A 23,794-nucleotide genomic window follows, 5' to 3' on the forward strand; every position below is an offset into this window, starting at 1 on the left:
CCACACACACACACCCACACACACGCGCATGCATGTGGGCGTGGCCGGCACGACCGGGGGCGGGGTTATCTTATAAATTAGATAAACGTAGATGTGACGCCATACTAAGACAAAGGCTCTGCGTCAAGAGTACCAGAGTAAGCAAGCTTTAGACCGGAAAAATGGCAAAATTGTCTCCACAATAAAAGCACGATATTCCTATCGTCAAGAAAATGTATTGAGAAATATGGTTTAAAAAAAATCAACACAATCATAAAATTAAAGGCGTTGTAAGACTAACTGTAAATATCTTTTAACACTCCTATTGTAATGTAGTGCATTACAAAATTACAAAGCTACAAAATCACTTCGTGATCATCTTCGGGAGCTGGTCTCATTAGATGCATTTAAAGCAATTCTAATTGCCTGGGAAGCAGGTTCATCTGGCTGTAGATGTTTTGAATGTTTTGATTGTTTTTTATATCTTACAATCCTGTAATTTGTTCTTTGTTTTCATTGTAAATTGTTTTGTTTGTTTTATGTCTGCAAACGTGTTTTATGTGCTGCTGCCTGTCTTGGCCTTAAATTATGTTTTAATTTTTACTTCTGAAACGACTCCTTGTCGCAAAGATTTTTTTTAATTGTTTTTCTTTATTGAAACAGACAGCCTAGAACATAAAAAATACAGTGACATACAATTACAAGAAAACTTAAAAATCTAAATAAGAAATGACTAAAATCAATTATTACATATTACTAGAAATAAAGAGGTGAATAAAAGATAAATATCCCGCATCATCCCACATTCGTCATCAATTGTTTTATTTTGAAATTGAAAGTCGGAAGTATTCAAGTTCTCGTTAACATACTTGACAGCAGTCTTTACAGCGAGCCGGTGGTAACTGAAAGAATCTGGCTCACACATCGGACTGGACAGCGAGTCAGTCACTCCGTGACGGGAAATACTCGTGGATCCAGCCGCTGAGAGCACAAGTATCCAGCCTTCATTTCAGCGGGAACAGAGACTTTTATCGGCAGTGAAAACAGGATATTACAATGATGGCAGTCCTGGGCAGCGCCGGTCGCTTGATCCAATGTGAGTGTGACTGTGCAGCTAAGTTAGCCCGATTCAAAGCCGTGCACGGAAACCTTCAAGTTTCATGATTGAGCTCGGAATTTAATGTCACAGAGTAATCTGTACTAGTCGGGTTCTTTCATGCAATTTAAAGGCAGTTTCGAGCTATGGAGCGGCGTTGTTTTGTCTAACGTAGTGTAAACTCAAAAACACGCCGCTGACATTGGCAACATTTCGTAAACGGGCGTTAAGCTAGCAAGGATATGGAAGTACAACTTCCTGACAGGACTTTCACAATATAACCGTCGCTGTAACTATAACACGCAATCGCTTGTATTATTGATTTTTACATCATCAGCATCACTTTATTCCTACTTTAACGTCTCCGGTATTGTGTTCCTTGTCCATGTTTGCCATTTGGTTTATTCGAAATCCTAATATTTGCTGAAAGGTGACGTTTGGTTTGCTTTTGTTTTACAGACAAATGGTGGCGTTTCCGTAGCTAGCCAGTCGCTAACTCCCGTTGTTTTGACGCAATCTAACATTACTGTAGGATACTCTTTAATGTTAATGTTAGTATTACATAATGGACTTATTCCGTACTTGTACTGCATTTAGTAACTGCCAGAGGATCCGTAAATACAACACGTAACCGTTAACGGTCTATGTTTTCACGGCGAATAGGAAAACAACTTAACATTTGCAGGGAGTTACACAATTCCAGCGTTGTGAACTTGCATAATAGCAGCGGGCCTCCTGGCGGCGCCTCGGTGTACTGCAGCTCCGGTTATGAAAGTAAAGCTGTGCTAGACCAGCTCTGTTAGACTATGTATTTACATAAATCAGAATATATTTGCTTCTGTGTGTCCTATGCAGCTTGTAGCATATGTCTTTGTTATTTCACAGACTGTTTTTGATCGGAGTGGTGCTAATAGTAAAGTGTGTTTAGGGTCACTTAGTGTGACCTCACGTAAGAGGTCATTATAGAGCCAGGGACACATTACTTTTTGGCATCCTTCTTTACAAACTCATGGTTATTGGCCAAATATTGTTCAAACTAACATAACTTTATATTAAATCCTGGTGGAGATCCTAAAGTTTCCAATACTGTAATGTACCAGGCAGAATTTTGGTATAAAGTGATTCATATGACATCTAGAATATTTTCATTCCATGAAGTGAAGTAGTGCAGGGTGCACCCACTATGATGACTAATGTTGTGTCCCAAATCCAGACTACACACTAATAATAAGAAGGGTGTGAGTATGCAGTGTGTTCACCCTAGAAAAGTCACAAAAATATTGTCCTGATTAGTTGCCTGCCACATATACACCAGGACAATATTCCCAGTCTGTATCTCTCAAGTGTGATCACAAAACATTACACTAATATTATACTCTATTAAGTACACCAAATAAGTAAAGAATTGTTTTAAAAATTACATTCTTTGCTTGCTGTCTCCTATATTATATTATGATTTGGCAAATCGTGTGCATGTTCATAATAGACCGTGTCTGTTATGTCAAAAAGTAAATATAAAGAGTGTCAACAGTGTCCTTAAACTGTAAGCATTCCCCTACAGATGTCCCAAGTCCATCACAGACAGCCACAGGTCAGATGCGAGCCCCATCACATCCAGGTCTCTCCAGTCGCATGGAGACGATATGATTGGAGAAGTGGCCAAACATTTCTGAAAATGTCTAATATCAGATGACTTATTAAGGCTCATTAGGAGATAATGCTGTGACGTCTCATCATTAATTGCCTATTTAATACAGGTGTGTTCACTTCTTCACTTTTACCCGAGGAAGACCATTTGTGGTTGGAACGTTATATCAGTCATGTCCACATGAAATAAAAGTAGTTGTCCCCGTGTATAATTTGGTCTCTACTTTTTCTGTCTCTCTTCATCAGGCTACACCAATGAGCGTAACTAACGTTAGTTTGAAGCCTGATATACTGTGTGTATATAATTCTTAAATGTATTAGCATCAACACAACAGACACTTAATGCTCTGTGTCAGCTCAGTGTCAACTCATACCTGCCAGCACTCTCGTTTCTCCCGTATTTCAAGGCGGGCCATCTCCCGGCGGGCCTCCCACGTTTGGTTGACCTCACCCAAGTTGCCAGATCGTCTATGGAACACAATGATTACACACACACACACAGTCCACACACTACATACAGTTTTAACCCATCTGCTACCGCAACCTGGCATCCCACACCCCGATCCGAGGGGCGTGTGCGCAGCTGCTCTCTGCAGTTAACGTTAGCTGTTGGCAAAATGTCAGGGCAGGACATTTTATCATATGTTGTTATTATATATAATTTATTGTATTTCGTAACCTAAATGTTGGCAGGTATGTACTGACTTCACAACCGGAGCCCGCTGCACTGTGCGCTGTTACTTCGTCTGTAAATATTAGCTGCTAGCTAAAATTGAAAGCCATAGTTCTGCTGCGGCTTCTGCCATGATGCTGCTTCGGACAGAGTCACGCGGAGGCGGCTCTGCGGGGGGATAACAGCAGACCTGGGACCAGCTGGCCACCTGCCTCTTAACGGAGCATGAATGCAGCAAATGAATAAATAAAAGTAGCGCAATGAATGTATCCAAATGTAACGGAGTAAAAGTAATGCCTTTTCTCAAAAAAAAACTCTACTCAAGTTAAAGTAAAAAGCATTAAAACTACTCTGACAAGTATAATTTACTCCAAAAAAAGTTACTTGAGTACATGTAACGGAGTTACTCGTTGCTACCCACCTCTGCCAATAGTTGGTGAGATATTTCAATCTGGAACAAAGTAGTGACGGACAACTGATAACTTGTATTTTTTCCTTTTTCTTCTTCTTTAGTTGCCAGGAACAGCGTGAGTCTGAGTGTAAGGAGACGCTCCACTGCCGCTGCTTTAGCCCACACTGCGACTCCAGAAACACAGGAGAACAGGTGAGACACACACACACACACACACACACACACACACACATACATACACACCCAACTGCCTGGCAACACACTGTGGCAGCTTTGTACTAAGTGGATGTACATGTACATAAAATACATTACTGTTGTGGCAAATGCAGCTTCAGAGAACCCTGACACAACAAGACAACAGTCGGCTGGCAGCCATCTTTGCGCTGTTGGGCTACTAGGCCATCGTTGAGCGTCTGTGGCCGACAGTCGCCTGTTCTTCGTCTGGTGTTGTTGGCTCCACTTGGCACTTACAGAGCAACTTGAAGGTGCCCTGTGAAGTTTCCTTGTAAACAAACAAAAATATATGTTTACATCCAGTATTACTCACCAATACTCATTGTGTGTATCCTTGAGGTCTAATAAACGTGTTGAATGCATTTCCTTCCTCACAAAACACTTGGCAAAGCTGATTTACTTAAATGTTTGAAACCAGCATTGTTTACAGGTTTGCTAGCAAGTAGCCTTCTTCTTCACTGCCTTCGCCGCTATGTTTCTTGGCACATTATTGCCACCTGTAGACAAGTAGAATAGTGTGACACCATTGGCTCCTTTTGCCTGAACAGGACAAACAAAATGGTGACCCAGTCATAGAAAAACCTCTCCATAGCCCTGCTAGCGTCAAAAAGTCCACAGATTCTAACACCCTGTTTTAGCTTGAACATGCCCTCCTATCACAAATTAAATAAATGCACCCAACCCCTGACACACACCCTTGCTGTGTTGTGTCTAGATGGTAACCCTGGATTTGTGAAACTTTCGTGAGTTTCCTCAAATCCAGGGTTACCATGTAGACAGGACCTTGCACAGAGCCGTTTGAACCACTAGCTTAATGTTAGCTCAGAGACGCTTCAGCAGACTCACCAGCGGTAGCAGAGGCGGTGGGGAGTGACAGAATAGGAGATGTGAGTAAATGGTAGTGAAATTGTAAATTTGCCAGTGACCAACAGTGTAAAATACTATCTTATTCTTACAAGTATTATAGGTTGTATTTCTACTACTCTCAGTTGCATGCTTGCAATCTTTCCATACTGTCCACACTGCTGACAGTTGACTGCTGTATTTATATGTTGGAGTCGTGGTGCTGTGGGATTAACCTGATGTATATCCCAGGTTACATCATAGATTTTTCGGAAATGTTTTGTGGGGAGTCAAGCGAACAGAATTGCCGTTTCTCTGTAAAAAGGAAAGTAACTTCTGTTGCAATGAACACTGTAAAATGGGACCAGGATCAAGTGGAATTAGTGTTAAGTTACTCTTTATCAGTGGTCTTCAGCCTTATCAGCATCTCATTTACGAGATAATAACCTCAGTTTAAGAGTAAAAAGAGAGAGACAAAAGTTGTTGAACTGTAAGTTGAAAAGTAAGAGACAAAATAAGTTGAATTGTCAGTTGAAGAGTAGGATATTAAACTGAACTGTTGATTGAAAGCAGTTTAGATGGCAGTTGGAGAGTAGAAGCCCTATTTTAGCTCTTGGATAATAATAAACTATAATAATAAACTATATCTTTGTAGAAATATCAATACTCTGTGTTAGCATAATGATTAGCAATCAATAATCTACAATTTCTCTGTCCACAAAGATGAAGACATTAAAATCAATATGCTGTGAGATTTCATTGTTGACAGAATTATGAATCTCTTGTGCTGGCAGGAAACCTAAGACAGGCATCTTGATGCTGAACATGGGAGGACCCGAGAAATTGGAAGACGTTTACGACTTCCTTCTGCGGCTCTTCATGGACACAGACCTGATGAAACTCCCTGTACAGAAGTATGCACCATGGACACACACACACACACACACACAGAGTCACTTACATTGTCTTTTTATGATATTTAAAAACTGTAATCAATTATTTGACCGTTTGCAAGTCTTTGCCTGATTCATGGCTAAAGATCACATTTATCAGTTAGTCAATAAACAAGTGTAACATTTAGTGTTACACTTGTAACACTTTTACATACATTTTTGTGAAGTTCTCTCTTTCACACACACACGCACACACTGAAGAGAACAACTGGGGCAGGTTGATGGGTCACAGTCTCTGCTGCGTCTCTGTCTGTTTCATGCAGTTGTTCCCAACCTTTTTGGCTTTCGACTCCTTAAAATTAAGTCATATTTTCTTGTGACCCAACATCACAAGTCATGGCTTTAGCGAGTTATGAGCAGTTCAACCAGAGTTCTTTTTTTCCCCATCTCAGATTGTTTCATCTGACGTGAAAGTATCCAGTATTTCAGAAAAAAAGAGGAAGTGTGTGTGTGTGTGTGTGTGTGTGTGTGTGTGTGTGTGTATATATATATATTTTTTTTTCTTTCTCATCATCTTTTGACCCCTCAGATTTATCTGGGAACGTGAACAGTCTTTGGTCACATGTGATACCCTGCCCTTGACTGAACCAAAGAATTATGAGCCAGAGGTTTCTGCGTCTGAAAGGAAGTTTTTCCTTGCCACTGTCGCCAAATGCTTGCTCATGGTGGAATTTGTTGGGTTTCTGTAATTAATATTATAAAGAGTACGGTCTAGAACTGCTCTATAGGAAAAGTGCAATGAGATAACTTCTGTTATGAATTGGCGCTATATAAATAAATAAATAAATAAATATTTGTGTGCAGTTTCTGTCGGTGGTTGAAACCAGCAGTACAAAGACGTTGTTTTGGTCTAGCAATCCTGCAAGTCAGGACTTGTGAAATGTCAAATATTGGATGGATTGCCATAAAATTTGGTACAGATGTTCATGTCACCCTCAGGATGAATTGTAATAACTCTGGTGACCCTCTGACTTTTCATCTAGCGCCATCATCAGGTTAAACATTTTAACCTGATGATGGCGCTAGATGACATTTGTCCAATTGGTTTGTCTACTTGGGTTTATGACCAAATACCTGGAAAAACTAATGACATTCTCATCAACCTCAGCTGTACTTTGTGTTTAGTGCTAATTACCAAATGTTACAAAGCTGCTAGCATTGCTGTAGACTCAGTCTTATTTCCTGCACAGTTATGTTGCAAAACACAAATGGTGAGTTGGGGCAATAATTTGGGGTCTGGGGACTCAGTAATGCAATCAAGGAGAGAATCTTATAACCTTGTAGGTTCAGTAATGAGCTATCGGTGCTGAGTGGAACCAAAAACTGGTTCTGCTGTCTGCTGTATGATAACATTGCTGATAGGAATGCACCGACTGTGAAATTCTGGGCCAATACCGATATTTAAAATAACAATTTGGTCAATAGCCGATACCGATGTTTTTTTTGTTGTTGTTGTTTATTTTGTTTTTGTTGTTATTTATTCCCCCATTTGTGCCAGGAAAGAAATCTTCATTATAAAAATATAACTGAACTGTCATTCAGCCCTAACCCTAACCCCTAACCCTTGAATGAGCATAAATTCAATCATACACATGTATGAAACAACCTTTAAGATAATCTTTCACATGAAAAATCATCTTTTTTTGAAAAATAACATAACATAACTTCAAAAGCCTTTTTAGCCTACTAAACAACAAATACAAACAACCAACACAAAATGTTGCCAGCGCAAAATTGATGTGACACAACAGATAAATATTGGCCACTGCCATCAGTGAATGCTATCCTATTTGTAGATAGGCCGATAGCAGTCAACAAGACTGCGTGCCATAAAGTGTTTTTGCATTCTGGCTTTTGCTGAGTCTTGTGGGCAACATCCACACGATTTCAAAACTACACACTGATGAGCCCATGGAAGGTTGATCTGTAGTTTTTCTACTCATCTATGTCCCAGACAAAATCTTGCACAGTTAGTGCGTAGATTTCTATGAAACTTTGGGCAATAGAACATCTCAGCGTTTTGTTTACACTTTCTCAAAATTACACCAGTCCTAGAAAAAAATGCAGTTACAGGTAAATTTGTCGTTTGCTTTGGTTGTTTTATGTGTATATTAATATACTGTAACAAAATTAAATTACTAATGTACTGTAATATAGTCTACAAGTGTTGTAGTCATAACTCTTTCAATCTTCCCTCCGCTCTGCAGTAAGCTCGGTCCGTTCATTGCCAAGCGTCGCACACCAAAGATCCAGGAGCAGTACAGTAAGATCGGAGGAGGCTCGCCCATCAAACACTGGACCTCCATGCAGGGGGAGGGCATGGTGAAGCTGCTGGATGAGATGAGTCCTGAGACAGGTGAGACAGTCCCAGAGAGCATCTGCTCTGGGAGGGTCATCCTGCCTGTCAGAGCTTTCACTCCTCCTAAAATCACTCAGTTTAAATGGATAGTTTGAGTGTCTTGTAGGCTTTAGAAAGTCCTGGTTTAAAGAAGGTACTTGTGTTTTTGTGCTTGTATATACATCAAGGAAGACATATCATATAAACAGTGCTTTTAGGCTATATCCACGCTAATACAGTTTCGTTTTGAAATGCATAACTTTTGCTATGTTTACGCCTAGCGTCCACACACTACTCGGGCGTTTTCAAACCCCTAAAACAGAGACTTTTGAAAACGCTGCTAACCCCGTTTTAGTTTGAACCGGGATTGCGTTTTAGTCTCGATTGGCGGAAATGGAGACTTTTGAAAACGATGATGCACGACACCCATGTTCCTTCCTGATTGGGTCTTATCAGTCACGACGTGTCCTTCCCTGATTCGTCACGTGACCCTTTTGCAGAAGAAAACAAACTACATCAGTCTTGACTACCAGCGGTTAGTTCAACATGGATAATGATTACAGACGTTGCTGACCTTGTTGTCTATGCTAGCAGCTGTTGTGCAGTTAAAATCTGCATTTTATAATGCTACTACTGCCTAAATGCGCAGGAGGCAAGCTGTTATTATCATTAATAGTATTATTGATGCCTGAACTAGAAAGGTACAAACTGACATCCTTTTTTTTGCAGACGTTCCGTCATAAATTGACATTTTATCCAGTTTTAAGCCAGAATTTTAAGATACACTTTTTAGAATCTTGTTATGTATGTGTTTTCACCTGGTATAAGGTTTTAGTCATCGGATGTCTGGATTTTTAACTATACGACCCGACTGCAGACTCTTCGACTGCCGCTAGCTTCTTCTCTACTGGTGGATGGCAGTGTTAGCTCGCCATTCCACTATGAAGCCAAACCAATGGCCATCTGACCGTAAGATAAAGATGTTGAAAGAGGCCGTGACCAGGCGCTCTGGAGGTCTTCCCTGTCCTGGGCTGCCAGAGAGATCCTCTCTCAGGTCTGATGTCACTGCCCTACCACAACACTCGGACACCTCCATCGGCAACTTCAACACACAGTGTTGCACTCTCCTGCCATGAGAACCAACAGCCATCATCTCCTCGTCCCCTTTTCTTCCCAACCACATTAATAGTTGGGGATTCCATAATCAGGAACATCAGTTTCTTCAGTGCAGCCACACACTGCTTTGCTGGAGCCACGGTCCCTGACATTCTGGATAAGCTCCCGGGGCTGCTGCGCTCACTCCCGTCCTCAACCAAAAAGGTAATAGTTCATGTGGGGACAAACGACTCAGTAGTCTGAGCTTACCAAAAAGGATTTTAACTTTTTGGTTAACAGTTTAGTTATGAAAAGTCTGTTTTTATTTCCGGTCCAATCCCCACACTGGCCCATGGAGCTGGGCGTTTCAGCAGAATCCTCAGCCTTCACACATTGCATATATATTTCAGACAGGGCCTACCATCCACACTGCACATCTAAAGGTGGTGTGTACACTGGGAACCTCCATTGGCCACCTCACGCCTCCGCTTGCTCTTCTGCTGCTCTGTCTTCCCCTGTCAAGATGGCCCTGATTAATGCACATTCGATTGGAAACAAGTCAATTATCCTGAATGACTTCTTTTTGTAGTGAAAGTATGGACTTTATGTTCTTTGTTTGAAACATGGCAGCAGAATAGGCATTATTCCTGTTTGATCGAGCTTTGTCCTGCAGACTGCTCGTTTATCAGTACAACCCTGGCTAACGGGCCGTGGTGGTGGACTTGCCATAGTTTTTAGAAACAAGTTTACATGCCAGATGGTAAATACCAATCCTTGCTGTTCTTTTGAATTGCAAATGTCCAGAGTCAGTCGACTAAATACTATCTATTGGATTTTCATTTACCGACGACTTGGCCCAATCGGTCCTTTTTATCAGATTTCACAGATTTTTTATCATTTATTATAAAGCTGGACAAGGTCCGAATGATTGGGGATTTTAATCTTCATATTGATGACACTACGCGTAATATTGCCTCTGATTTCTAAGTCTCACTGAGTCCTTTGATTTTAAGCAACACGTATCTGGCTCTACACACATGGTTGGGCACACTCTGGACTTTGTTTTTACACATGATAATAGATAAGGAATTTGTTGGCTCTAAGAATTTATGTGTCCGTGACCACAAATGTATTTTATTTGACATTTGCTTTACATTGGAGTCTCAGCTTTCTTGCCATATGAGGCGCACCTATTTCATAAATGAGGCTGGGGCTGTCAATTTCTCTATGGTGTCTGGCAGCAATATTGTTTTAAAGGATGGAAACGTGGTCCAATCATTTAACAATCACTGCTCCTCGGTGCTGGATAGTGTGACTCCCTCTTAAACTCAGAAAGATCCCCTCCAAAAATGTGTTCCTCCGGATAAATGAAACAATCCGGAGTTTCAGGTACAAATGTCGAATGACCGCTTGTGGAAAGCCACAAGGCTCGAAGTACACAGACTGCATCTCAAAGAAATTATGGGTACCCTTAATGACATGGTGAAGGCTGGGAGATCTTCTTACTTCTCTAATCTAATATCTTCCAGCAAGAGAAATCCTGAAGTCCTGTTTCATACTGCTGTGCAATATAATCTTTTCAGTTTAAAATTCCCTATTTCTTGATATTTATTCATACTTCTATTACTACTGTGCAATATCCACCGACTCATTATAATCTTAATAGGCTACACTTGACAGCTCATGCACTATTACATACTACTTGTATTATTACATTGTATTATACCATACATACTTATCATCATCCGGTAAATCCACTTGTACTTTACACTTTAATTTTATACTTATACCCACTTGGTACTTAATTTATATGACCTGTATTATAGTGTATTATATTTTTTACTTAGTACTTCTATTCCTGTGTGCACTGACGTGATGAGAGCTGCTGCAACAAAAGAGTTTCCCCTCGGGGATCAATAAAGTATGTCTGATTCTGATAAACTGTACTCCACTGAAACGGCTCTCCTTAAGGTGTCAAATTATATTTTAATGGCTGCAGATGCTGGAGATTGTTCAGTTTTGGTTTTATTGGACCTTAGTGCAGCATTCGATACTATTGAACACCACATTTTAATCAACAGGCTAAATCACCTGGTGGGCATTTCTGGGACTTCATTTGAGTGGTTCTCCTTTTATCTTACAGACGGGATTTTGTCAGTCTCTATAGTTGAACTTGTTTCGGACACTGCTGCTTTACCATGTGGTGTCCCCCAGGGATCGGTCTTTTTATTTACCATATACATGCTTCCACTATGACAGATTATCAGTAGTTTTAGCAACATCTTCTATCATTTATACGCTGATGACATCCAGTTGTATGTTTCATTTAAACCTGATGAGCCTCATACACTTTGTGTACTAATGAAACTGTTTAAATGCAATTAGGAACTGGATGCAAATAATTTTCTGCAGATAAAACTGAAGTCCAGATTATTGCTCCTGATAACATTCACTTGGTGATCAGGCAGTACCTTGGTGCCTTAACCTCATCTTCTTGGTCTAGTCTACATAATCTTGGTGTGATTTTCGACCAATCCATGAGTTTAGATACTTACATTTATTTCTTTATTTTATTCATTTTATTTGTCAGGGACAGTGCATATTAATAAACATTACTGTAAATATGCCAGAGTTAGCCAAAAGGCTCATTTTCATCTGTAGTCCTTGGCCAGATGTGAAGTTGACAGCCTAAAGTTAATCTAAAATCAAGAAACAAGTTTTAAACAATAATCATGATGTAAGGCATGTCAATTACAGTAAAAACAGAACACAGACGGATATAAACAGAACACAGACATGAGCAGCATTAAAAGCAGAGTAAATTACCATTCCACAGAACAGACAAACAACACAACAAACAAACACAAGCAAGGACAGACATGTGCAACAGTAGAAAAGTTCATTACAGAACAGCTTTGCAAAAACACATTAACAAAGACAGATATGAGCAACAGTAGCACGAAGGTCAAGCAACAGGGCAGTCTAGCAACATACAAGTTGCATATTGACAGACATTTGCCAAAATGATGAAGGCATCCAAACTAATGCTGACAGATGTGGACATGTACAGCATTCCACTCATGTGCTGCTTTAATTGAAAAGGCAGATTGACTGAAAGCAGATTTTGTTAGTGGGATAATGCAGTTTCCTCTTGTGACTGCTCTTGTAATCTGATTTGTATTTACTCGAGGCCTAACAAAGCAACTGAGTGGGGGAGCCAGCCATTCCATGAATAATTTTATAGATGAGAGACATATTTGTATGCTTGATCAGGTTTTCCCATACATTAGGACACTGACTCGATCATGTTTCTTTCACCTAAGAAACACAGCAGATTAGGTCTGTTGTGTCAAGAAATTACATTGAGATGCTAATACATGCTTTTATCTCATCATGTTTTGAGTACTGTAATTCTCTTTTTACTAGCCTTAATAAATCTTTCTTACACCGTTTACAAACTGTCCAAAATGCTGTTGCTAGGCTCTTAACAACAGGTCACATATTACACCTATTTTAACCTCTCTGCACTGGCTTCCTGTTAATTTTAGAATCAATTTTAAAATTGTGGTGCTCACTTATAGAGCCCTACATGGCCACGCTCCACAGTATATCATGGACCTTCTGCACCCCCACACCACAAGCTCTATAAATATACTTTGCTATTAGGGTTGGGCGATGTCTACCAAATTGGCATATGACAATGTCCACAGTGAAACACCGTAATGGACTATGACATCTTTGTTGGCGGGGGGGCATTTGCAACCCATTCACAGCCCATCCTCACCTACTCACCTGGTCTTTCTTTACTTTTCCTCCCTATTTGTTATAAGAGTAGCATGGCTCCTTTAAGGAACAGGGCAGTGCATAGTGAGTGTGTGGGCGAGCGCGAGAGAGAGAGACGGTGACTGCACTCAGAGCAGACAGGTGTTGGTGATCGGAGCAGAGAGAAGGGTTAGCAGTGAATTTGTGTAGTGGCAGTAAATGTACAATGTAGGTTACAGTTTACCCATGAATAAACGCTGCAGCTCCTCAGTACCTAAGATGTTCTCGTGTCTTGCCTCCCAGCTTCTGGGTAAAAGTGAAGGGGGTTAGCCCAGAGGTTAGCATCAACTGGAGGCAGCCCTGGAGGAAAACAAAGTCTTCCCTTTGCTTCCCGACCATGGTCTGAAAGCTGCAGCAGGGGGGGGTTAAATCCTGATATTACGATGGTCAAGGGCACGATGGTAGAGGGCTCAGTCATCAATGGACTTATACTCATGTATTACTATTAGTCCAGTAACAGTTCCACCTCGTCATCCAAGCAAATTAATCTCTGGTCTTACTTTTCACTATTGCTGTTCTTGGTTCGTAGTATTTTCTGCAACTAAGCAAACAACCACAGAGTAGTTATTATGGTTCCTGTTTACATCGGCACACGCGTGCCCAGTGTACGTTAACAGGGCTTCAGGGTGCGACAAGAAATCTTTCAAGTGCGACTCAACATTTTCATTGGTCACACTGGTGCGCCTGAAATTTAGCAGGTCTGATTTAATAAATTTTTTTTTAACAAAAACAAAGTAAGGCTGTAGGCTATATTGCTGCTGAAATCATGTCGAGCGCAAGCTTTCCAGGTGATTTCTGTATTGTGTGTTGTATTGATGTATTGATGTGTGTTTTCATTAACGATTTACTCTAATGATTAGAGAGGCTGCTGTCAGTAATTTTAAATGGTTCCATGCGCGCAGTAATGTCACATCAGACATTTAAGCAGCAAAACTAAAAACTGTAGTTATAAACTTGACAGGACAGAGGAAAGTCCCCAGAGGAAACAGAATTAAACTTTTAGCTTCTGAAATAAATTTCTTTAGACAGCTCTGATGGCGCTCAGGATTTATCAAGGAGACAGCTGCTTTTCACCAAACCAAAGAAGAGCTACCTTTTACTAAATTTAAGTCCATTTAAAAAAAACATTTATCTGCACCGTTATTCTTGTTTCCAATCATTTACATGTGTTAAGAAATTACCAGTGTGTATGGGAACTGACAAAAAAGGTAACACTTAAAATGTATCATTGGGTGCACCTAAACTATGTACTGGTGCCCCTAAAGGAAAAAGTTAGGCGCACCAGTGCCACCAATGTAAAAAGTTAGTCTGGAGCCCTGGTGAATGGTCATGTGATATGCGTTTTCAGGCGTGTTAGTATGGACAGAGATTATTTGTGAAACAATGCTAAAACACCCGTGTGTGTGTGTGTGTGTGTACACGTAGCCTTAAAGTTGACAACAAAACAGAGCTGCTGTGTTCCCTATTGGTGGACTGACTTGTTAGCAGCAAAGTGTGTGTGTGTGTGTGAAGTGGAGATAGTGACGCGGTGAAGGAGTGTCTCTTAACATGCCAGCAACACACCTCGCTGATAAAACAAACAGCAGTCTGAAAACTGACCATATCTAGTGGTTTACAAACCTTATTCAGAATTGGAGTACCAGTTTAACACTTATATACATATTTGACAATCTCCATAATACCTTCTCTTTATGTTACTGACTATTAATTTGCTTACTCATATTTCAATTAGTATGCAAATAGCAGATTTTAATTTTTTTCATAGCCAGTTTTACTTTACAGTAATACTGTCAATAACTAATGAGTTAATTTAACATGGTTGGCAGTTATTGACTCTCTATCTCTCTTCAGCTCCTCACAAGTTCTACATTGGTTTCCGGTATGTTCACCCGCTGACGGAGGAAGCCATCGAGGAGATGGAGAAAGACGGAGTGGAGAGAGCCGTGGCCTTCACACAGTATCCTCAGTACAGCTGCTCCACCACAGGTGACAGCCACACACAGCACAGATACGGAAAATTGAATAAATTAACACATAGCATAACATAACATGAAATATCCTCAGTATTGCTGCTTTACAGTAGCAATAATGCTAATTCCAATGCACTAAGGCTGTTCAGAAGTAATTAACACTTTTTCCAAAGATCACATACGTTGAATTAATTGGGGGAGAAAAAGATAAAAGGAAAAAAGACGTTGGTGTCACCACACCCAGAGTGCTATCCACCCTGTTACCCGCTGATAATGATAAATACACTCTCTCTCACACACACACACACACACACACACACACACATCATTATACTCTAAACAAAAAACGGACACAAATAGAGCTAATGTTAACAGTGACAACTGTTTACCCACTTCCCCCAGTCTTTTTTATGTGGGATTAAGAATGGGGATGTCATCTTCCTACAAAGCTGGCTAGCTACTTAGCCACATTCATGAAAAATAGCAACAGCAAAATGGGCACAAAAAAGTAGTAGAGTTAATGCTCATTTAAGGGAAGGTTTTACTGTGCATATCAACCATTATCTGTATAAAGCCGCACAACCGCACATATTTTGCATAAATTGCCAATGTCAATACCAATCATAACAATATATCACCCTTGTGTCTGAACTACAGTGTAGTGGTGATTTTCTTTTCTTTCGCACATCAGGTTGCGATGTCTCTACTTTTCCCAACTTGTAAAAACTCATTTTTTCCCGCGACACTGCTACTTGCTACTCTGATTACTTACTTTGAAGCCAATGTAAAATGTGATTGCTCAATCAATCACCTGCTGAGCTGAATCAGACCGATCCTGACACATCTCAGCTCGTTGGGTATGGGTATCTCATCTCTATAGTTTGTAAATGATGGTTTAAACAATCACCTCACCCGTTAAATATGTGGACTTTGCTGTGTGACGTGTATTGCTGTGTGACACTGCTTGTTTTCCCTGATGTGTAATAAGCTTATTATTATATTTCATAAAAATTTTATAATTTCTTCTGACATTAGTAGAAACACTCTTTTTTTGTGTGCAGTTTGAAAAACACAGGTCGTTTAACAACACTTACCATTGTTCAGAAGGTATTTCCAGAGCTCACAAAGACTTTTCTAAACATGTGGATGAAAATACTTTATGTCCACTGCACGACAAAAAAGATTTTTAACCCATTTCCCAAGTTGCGACCCTGTTTCCTATCCAGGTAGCTACTGGCTGCCATCTTTGTTTAGATTAGAAACAGAGTTGCAACTTGTGAAACAGGATAAAAAATATTTTATGTTGTGCAGCTGACAATTTGTTTTTCAACCAGATGGTTAGAAGAGTCTTTAAGGATTCTGGAAATACCTTCAGAACGGTGGTAAGTGTTGAAACGACCATCCAATCTAGAGAAACGGATGCTTTGCTCTGTGACTAGAATGTAATGCTAATACATGAGAGACACAAATTGAGGCTATCCGGAGGGTAGACATTTGGATTCAGCCATAGATTTGTACTAAAAGTAGTATAATGAAGGTCAAGAACAATTACACAGCCATATCAAATCACATAACAGTGTTGACCAGTTGCAGTCTGCGTATTTTTTATTTTTTTTTTTGGAGGAGGTGAATGAAGTTGTGGATACTTTTGACAGGATCACTGCACTTCTGACACAATGCTAAGGCACCAAAAACATCAAATATTTTAATCAAAAAGCCAAACGAGGGCAAGTATTTGACAAAAGGGAACCTCGGCCCTTTTAACGACATCAAATAGAGCGTGCTTGTGTTTTTTCATGCAAGTCCACATGGGAAATGTAGTACACAATTGTAGTTCCCAAGGTCTAAATATAAAGGAAGCTTGGAGGCAAAATCAATACAGAAAGTAAAATCAAGTTGTGGAGAAATGTTAGCCCACAAAAATGTGTTCTGTTAGCCGGCCTCCACACACCACAGCAATCACAGCCAAATATGGTGTTTCATATTGCTTGCAAGGCTCCATTTTACTGTGTGAGGATGACAAACTGGATTTATTTGGAGTTTCCTGACAGATTTAAATCCACAACAGGAAACTTAAATGTGAAAATCTATGAGATTCTTGTTTTTCTTGACTTTGACAGCATCTTCGGTGTTTAGTGATTACTTTGGTGTTTAGCTTTCAATGTTGGCGTTGACCTACTTAAACAGTCAGTGTAGTCAGATTATACATTATATTGAAACCCTAAATTCCAAAAGAGAACGCACTTGCTTCACTTCTCTTTTGATCTTCTCTTGATCTGTTTTCTGATCTTTGGAAAAGAAACACTGACTACGATGCTCCGTCCTTTTCAGCTGTTTGTCTTGTCTTCTAGTATTGATTTGCCCTCTTTGACAACTTAAACAGTCATGCATTTGAGTAAGGCACTTAACTGCAAACCCTCCAATGGAGCTGCTCAGGGGTCAACAGAGGACTTTGGTTGTTGTGTAATGGAATATATTTAGAATATTAATGTGTTTGTTTGTTTGTTCGTTGTGTAAACAGGCAGCAGTCTGAACGCCATCTACCGTTACTACAGCAACAGAGGCGATAGGCCAAAAATGAGCTGGAGTGTCATCGACCGCTGGCCCACACACCCTCTGCTGGTGGAGGTTAGACACACACATACACACACACACACACACACAAACACAGACACACACATGCACACAGTAAAACCAAACTGCATGTCAGGCTACTCCTTCTCTCGCAGAGAACAAAAAAAGAAATACTGGAAAATGAATTGACAAGGGCAAGGAGCCGTCTTAGCTACTAATGAGCTAAAAGTGTCCATGGTTGGTAATCATAGCAACTAACAAGTCTGACTATAATGTTAGATCTCAGTATGTTGCTTCCATGGTGGTAAGCAGTGATTAGTCAGAAACGTTTCTTAATTAGTTGAGGAAAATTATAGTTTCAGTATTTCAATAAAACACAAAATCAGAAGAAATGCATGAAATACAACAAATGTTCGGTGTTTGTGCCCGAACAAATACACACTAAATGTTACACTTATTTATTTATTATTATTATTATTATTATTTGTTTATTGACTAACTGCTAATAAATGTGATCTTTTACAATGAAACAGGCAAAGACTTGCAAACAGTCAAATAATTGATTACAGTTTCTTAAAATCTGCTTTTACTCAGAAAAAGACAATGTAAGTGACTATGTGTGTGTGTATGTGTGTGTTTGTGTGCGGTTACAGTGTTTTGCAGAACACATCAGCAACGAGCTGCTGAAGTTTCCAGAAGAAAAGAGAGATGACGTTGTCATTCTGTTCTCAGCACACTCACTCCCTATGGCTGTAAGTACCATAAGTACAAGTGCTGATACTACTTGTACTGCTACTGCTGCTTTTGCTGATGATACTGATGATATTGCTAGATGTTGATAGTCCTGTTGATACACATTCTACTAATACAACTAGGTGCAGTTACACCAGCACCAGTCTCTGCAAATGTTCCCTCTGCCTCCCATTCACTTTAATTAAAGCCTGTGTGACAAATAAATTCAAGAATATGTTTCCTGGTTCAATGCAGTCTCCGGCCAGCTCTGGTAGACTTGCAGGTCACAGTTCACCTTTGTTCAACCTTTTCCTGTGAATTTGCACACTGTTTTTCTGAGCTGAGTGTGGGGCAATTTCTTTGACTGAAGTCTAATGTGGTGTACCTTTACTGAGACTGCTGCTGCTGCTAATACTACTACTGATAATTCTACTAGTGTCACTACTACTTGTAATGCTATTACTGATACTACTTATACTACTGGTGGAACTGCTGATAATGACACTGTTAGCAATAGGGATGGGTATCATTAGGGTTTTATTGATACTACGATGCTTATCTACACTGCTTTATCAGAAAAATTAAGACCAGAATTTACAATAATATGAAGGGATTCACTGCGCGCACAACCATAATTTACACCCGAACCATGTTTTCTGTTTCCCCATTAAAGAACCAACCTTAAAATTGCAAGTTTTTACCATTCAGAACCAGGTTTGGGGACACCCAGACTTAAGTATTGATGCATGTTACTCAATGAGTACATTTTTCTGATACTATTAAAAAAAAAAACGAAGCATGTCAGTTAGTACCATAAAGGTACAGAATTTCGATACCCAGCCCTAGCTGGCAATGTTACTGCTACTACTACTGCTACTGCTGCTGCTACTAATGTGCTAATACTACCACTACTACTAATAGTAGTACTGCTACAACTACTACTGCTACTACTTCTATTCCTTCTGTTACCTCTACTTGCTAAACTACTATTGATACAGATACTATTACTACAATTAGTAGTATTACTGACAGTACTACTGCCATGCAGGTTGTAAACAGAGGTGACCCATATCCTCAGGAAGTGGGAGCCACAGTTCAGAGAGTCATGGAGAGACTTGGACACTGTAACCCTTATAGACTGGTGTGGCAGTCCAGGGTGAGTACACACACACACACACACACACACACACACCCCCACATACATTTGGGGGGATTTGTTGGGTCTCTGTAAATAATATTATAAAGAGTACGGTCTAGACCTGCTCTGTAGGAAAGGAGAAATGAGATAACTTCCGATATGAATTGGCGTTATATAAATAAAATTTAATTGAATACACACACACACACACAAAAGACTGTGTGCTGTCATGTCAGTGTTATAAATGAACCAGTGGTATCACCTAGTGGTAATGGAAGACTTCAGTTTTGTTTCCCAGTACCATACCCCGTAGGTACCCAGTATTTACATAAACTACATTTAAACTTGCAATAATTGATTTTTTGGCCACTTGGGGGCATTAGAAACAAGTTGTTAACACACTGACATATGATCACCTTTTAAGTTGATATGGTGAACTTGTTAGCAAACAATTTATTTACAAATCCAGCAGTTATGGAGCAACATTATCATTCATTTGGAGTCATGTTTGTGTCCACCTGAAGAATGTAAGTCCAATCTTCACTGTCTTTTAGCTCTGTTTTTGAGGGAAATATGTCCTCCTGAGGGGAAATATCTGGCTCTTTCGCTGCTAAATGCACGACTATGTTCACAAGCTACTCGATAACTGTGTCTGTCTGCTGTTTGGTGCTGAGCAGTTAGCGTTACAGTGAGTTTTTAGAGCTTTTTCTCTGAAAATAGCTGCCTGCTGCGGCCAAAACCAACACAGTGAGAGTGAACCAAAACAGTAACAATGTAAACTGTAAACAATGAGCTTAAACTCAATATAGCTATAAAGCTCTGTAAATCCAAGCGGAGCAGCAGATTCGGGTTCCAATTCTCTGTAGGTTCATCAATACCGTTCAAATTGTAAATTGTTTTCATGTTATCATTTAATACATTGTTATATAAAAATATTTATTATAGCCAGTAGTACCAGTAGGCACCGGTACGTATTTTATTGGTACCTGAGTCATTCAACAAAATGACACTATAAATTGAGCACTATTATAAAGTGTTACCCATTATTTTATTTTTGTTTTTAAGCTTCTTTTTCTTTTATTTTATTTTTTTACTATTTTGACTTCGTCCTTCAAATAGCAAGAGTTTTCTTCCTAATTATGAGAAGAGTCTCCAACTTCACCTGACAGCTGATCTTTTAAAATAAACTTCCAGGTATCAGACAGCAGGGGTTGAAAGGATTTTACGTGTATGTTTTTGAAGCCAGAGCAGAAACCTTTGCAGGCTTTGTTTACCAAAACTCTTTAATGCCACTGCTAATTGTTTTTTGTTAGTTTTTTTTTTTTTTTTTTTTACAAAATATCTACAGTATGTATAGCTATGTTACTACAATTATATGTAACTGTACACTGTAGAGGTTCCTTTTTTTTCAGAGAGTAATTCAGTGCTGCTATCACAGAATGCTTCATTTTTTTTTGGTCGCCACAAGATGGAGCCACTCGTCCATCTAATACTGCAGCTACATTAGTGCAGGAACCTCAAAGTTCTTAGTCCTCAGGTCACAGTGGTTGACACCTCACATGAATTGTTCTCACAGCCAATCAGCTGTTTACAATAGAAGAGGACTGGGAAGTGTTGCTGGCTACCTGTTGGACAGAAGAAGAAAAAAAGGACGTGTGGAAATACCCATTCTGTTCAAAACGTACAACAACATGATATAACACAAAATACATAAGATAGACTTCCTTCATGAAGAATTTTTATGTAATAATAGCATCCTTCAATTTATTTTTAAGGCATACTTTTTGCTTGTTGAAAAATGAGACAATTCCAGTGAAAACCTTTTATGTGACAGTCATGTTAAATTAAGGTGTGAATTGTAAGAATACCTGGAAACAGTCTTGTTAAATCAAGCTTGTGTGCATGCTTTGCACTCCTTGTAAGAGTATAAGTCCTCTTAAGGTGTCTGCTCACCACCTGAAGCTCAACCTTGACAAGACTGAGCTGCTCTTCCTTCCAGGGAAGGTCTCCCGTCCATGACTTCTCCACTACCATTGAGAACTCTGTGATGTCTCCAGCTTGAACTTCAAAGAACCTGGATGTGACACTGGATGTCCTTTACTTCCAACATCGTTGCGACAACCCGCTCCTGCAGATTTATCCTACACAACATCAGGAGGGATACGTCTGTTCCTCACCCAGGAGGTAGCGCAGGTTCTGGTCCAGGCCCTTGTCATCTCAAGCCTAGCCTACTGCAAATCGCTCCTGGCTGGTGTGCCTGCATGTGCCATCCGACCTCTGCAGCTCATCCAGAATGCAGCAGCTCCACCGGTCTTCAACCTACCAAAGTTCTCCCACACTACACTGCTCCTCCACACTCTGCACTGGCTACTGGTGGCTGCTCAAATACAATTCAAGACACTGGTACTTGCCTACTGTGCTGTGAGCGACTCAGGCCCATCCTACATCCAGGACATGGTCAAACCAGACACCCCAGCCCATCCACTACATTCTGCTACTGCCAATAGGCCCAGCTACCTCACAACAACATCACAACTGTTTGCGGCCCTGGCTCCACAATGATGGAATGAGCTCCCCATTGACATCAGGACAGCAGAAACTCTACACATCGTCTGTCGCAGACTCAAAACTAATCTGTTCAGACTGCACCGTGGCCCATTTATAAAAAAAACTAAATCTTTTTCTATCTCGTATTGTTTCTAAATGTAGCACTTGAAGCAATTCAGCATATTTGATTAAGTTGATGTACTTGCATGATTCTTGCAATTTTTGGATTGTATCCATATGGTTGTAGCTGCTAGTGCCCCCTAGCAACTACAGTGTTCATTAGAGCCACAACATGAAAGTATTGGACAGAACAAACATCGTGATTAAGTTCAATTCAGTTTTATTTATATAGCGCCAATTCATAACGGAAGTTATCTCATTGCACTTTTCCTAAGGAGCAGGTCTAGACCATACTCTTTATAATACTATTTACAAAGACAACAATTCACTCCATAAGCAAGCGAACGTCACAATGGAACGTAATTTTAAGGTAATTAAAATCAAAAGGGTACATCTTCTGGGGGCCATGAAGATCTACAGGAATTATGGTGGAAATCTGAGCAGAAGTTGTCGAGATTTTGGTCTGTATCAAAGGGTTGGACCAGATGGACGAACTGCTGTTGTTGACACAAAAACAACACCTGTAACTCCCCACCACAATGAAATGAAACTGTTATGTTTTGTGTTTGGTCATTTAGGTGGGGCCCATGCCGTGGCTTGGCCCCCAGACGGACGAGGTGATTAAAGGTCTGTGTGAACGAGGGAAGAAGAACATCCTGCTGGTGCCCATCGCCTTCACCTCTGACCACATAGAGACTTTACACGAGCTAGACATTGAGTATGGACAGGTGCTGGGGGAGGAGGTAAGGAAGAGAAAAACTCCACGTTTGCTTTCCCAGCAGCTTCAGGCTGTTCTCTCAGCACAATTTAGTATGCAAAGCGTCACATGACGGTCTCGAGGTAAGGAGAGGCTGAATATTGCCTCTAATGTTCCCGATAGAAGACTTTGTTGGGTAAAGGACCATAAAGGTGGTTTTGAATAGTATTTCCATATTAGCCATCGCCTTTTAGATTGATTTCTTTCCTTCCAGGTAGGCATTGGTTTCAGTCCATCATGTAAATCTTAAAAGAAAGAAGAAGAGAAAAAAAAATGTTGCAATGCCTTAATTTGAGATACTTTCAATTCTGAAATAAAATCGGTTGTTAAACTAATAGCACAGACAAATGAACTGCAGGAAGGGTTAATGTGAAACATTGAAATATATGTGCAGGAAGTCCTTCAGAGTAGCTTAACACTGATCAAAAGAACAGCATAGAGGAGAACAGTATTTGTGTTAAAAAGAGAAACTTGAAACCAGCAAAGTGGTGAGTATGACATGACTGTTAGTGCACCAATGGAGTTAGTCATTTGGAAATGAGGGAAGACTAAACAATCAGCCAAATGTATTTTGTGAAAAGAAAATGTGGTTGTTTCTTGCTTTAAAAAGGTTGCTGTTCAGCAGCCGACACTCAAAACTCGTTAGAGCTACATTGAATGCACCACCAGGGAGATCAAAAATGATGATAGTGTACTTCTGACAAAAAAATAAAGTTGACTAAACATTAATTACCTATTTGCAGCTTTCAAGTTTCTGCAGGTTGGAGACTGAAACCAATAATAGCCAGGAAGGAAAGAGATTGGTCAGAAATCAACCAGTCCTGCTCTGAGTTTAGGTTAGCAAAAGTGTGTGTCGGATGTGTC

At 40.0% G+C, this 23,794-nt stretch overlaps 2 protein-coding genes across 6 annotated transcripts in view; one reads left to right on the forward strand and one right to left on the reverse strand.

Annotated features, from left to right (window-relative positions):
• The first annotated feature begins 843 nt into the window (after window positions 1-843).
• Window positions 844-23,794, forward strand: part of fech (ferrochelatase) — a 32,245-nt gene continuing 9,294 nt past the window's right edge. The window contains exons 1-9 of one of the 4 annotated variants that reach the window (XM_044173307.1): window positions 844-1,075; window positions 3,909-3,999; window positions 5,679-5,798; window positions 8,045-8,193; window positions 14,944-15,078; window positions 17,584-17,690; window positions 18,290-18,388; window positions 19,417-19,524; window positions 22,752-22,916. In XM_044173307.1, coding sequence (XP_044029242.1) covers window positions 1,036-1,075; window positions 3,909-3,999; window positions 5,679-5,798; window positions 8,045-8,193; window positions 14,944-15,078; window positions 17,584-17,690; window positions 18,290-18,388; window positions 19,417-19,524; window positions 22,752-22,916 — 1,014 coding nt within the window. In that variant the 5' untranslated portion in view covers window positions 844-1,035. Of the gene's footprint in view, window positions 1,076-3,292; window positions 3,416-3,908; window positions 4,000-5,678; window positions 5,799-8,044; window positions 8,194-14,943; window positions 15,079-17,583; window positions 17,691-18,289; window positions 18,389-19,416; window positions 19,525-22,751; window positions 22,917-23,794 lie in introns of those variants that run through there. The other 3 variants (XM_044173309.1, XM_044173310.1, XM_044173308.1) reach the window with 3 other exon arrangements.
• The window catches only part of onecut2 (one cut homeobox 2), a 92,865-nt gene continuing 73,104 nt past the window's right edge, over window positions 4,034-23,794 (reverse strand). The window contains exon 2 of one of the 2 annotated variants that reach the window (XM_044173304.1): window positions 4,034-4,309. In XM_044173304.1, coding sequence (XP_044029239.1) covers window positions 4,275-4,309 — 35 coding nt within the window. In that variant the 3' untranslated portion in view covers window positions 4,034-4,274. Of the gene's footprint in view, window positions 4,310-22,922; window positions 23,176-23,794 lie in introns of those variants that run through there. The other variant, XM_044173302.1, reaches the window with a different exon arrangement.

This window comes from Siniperca chuatsi, linkage group LG18 (genome assembly GCF_020085105.1).
Source record: "Siniperca chuatsi isolate FFG_IHB_CAS linkage group LG18, ASM2008510v1, whole genome shotgun sequence".
In the NCBI taxonomy this organism is placed as follows: Eukaryota; Metazoa; Chordata; class Actinopteri; order Centrarchiformes; family Sinipercidae; genus Siniperca; species Siniperca chuatsi.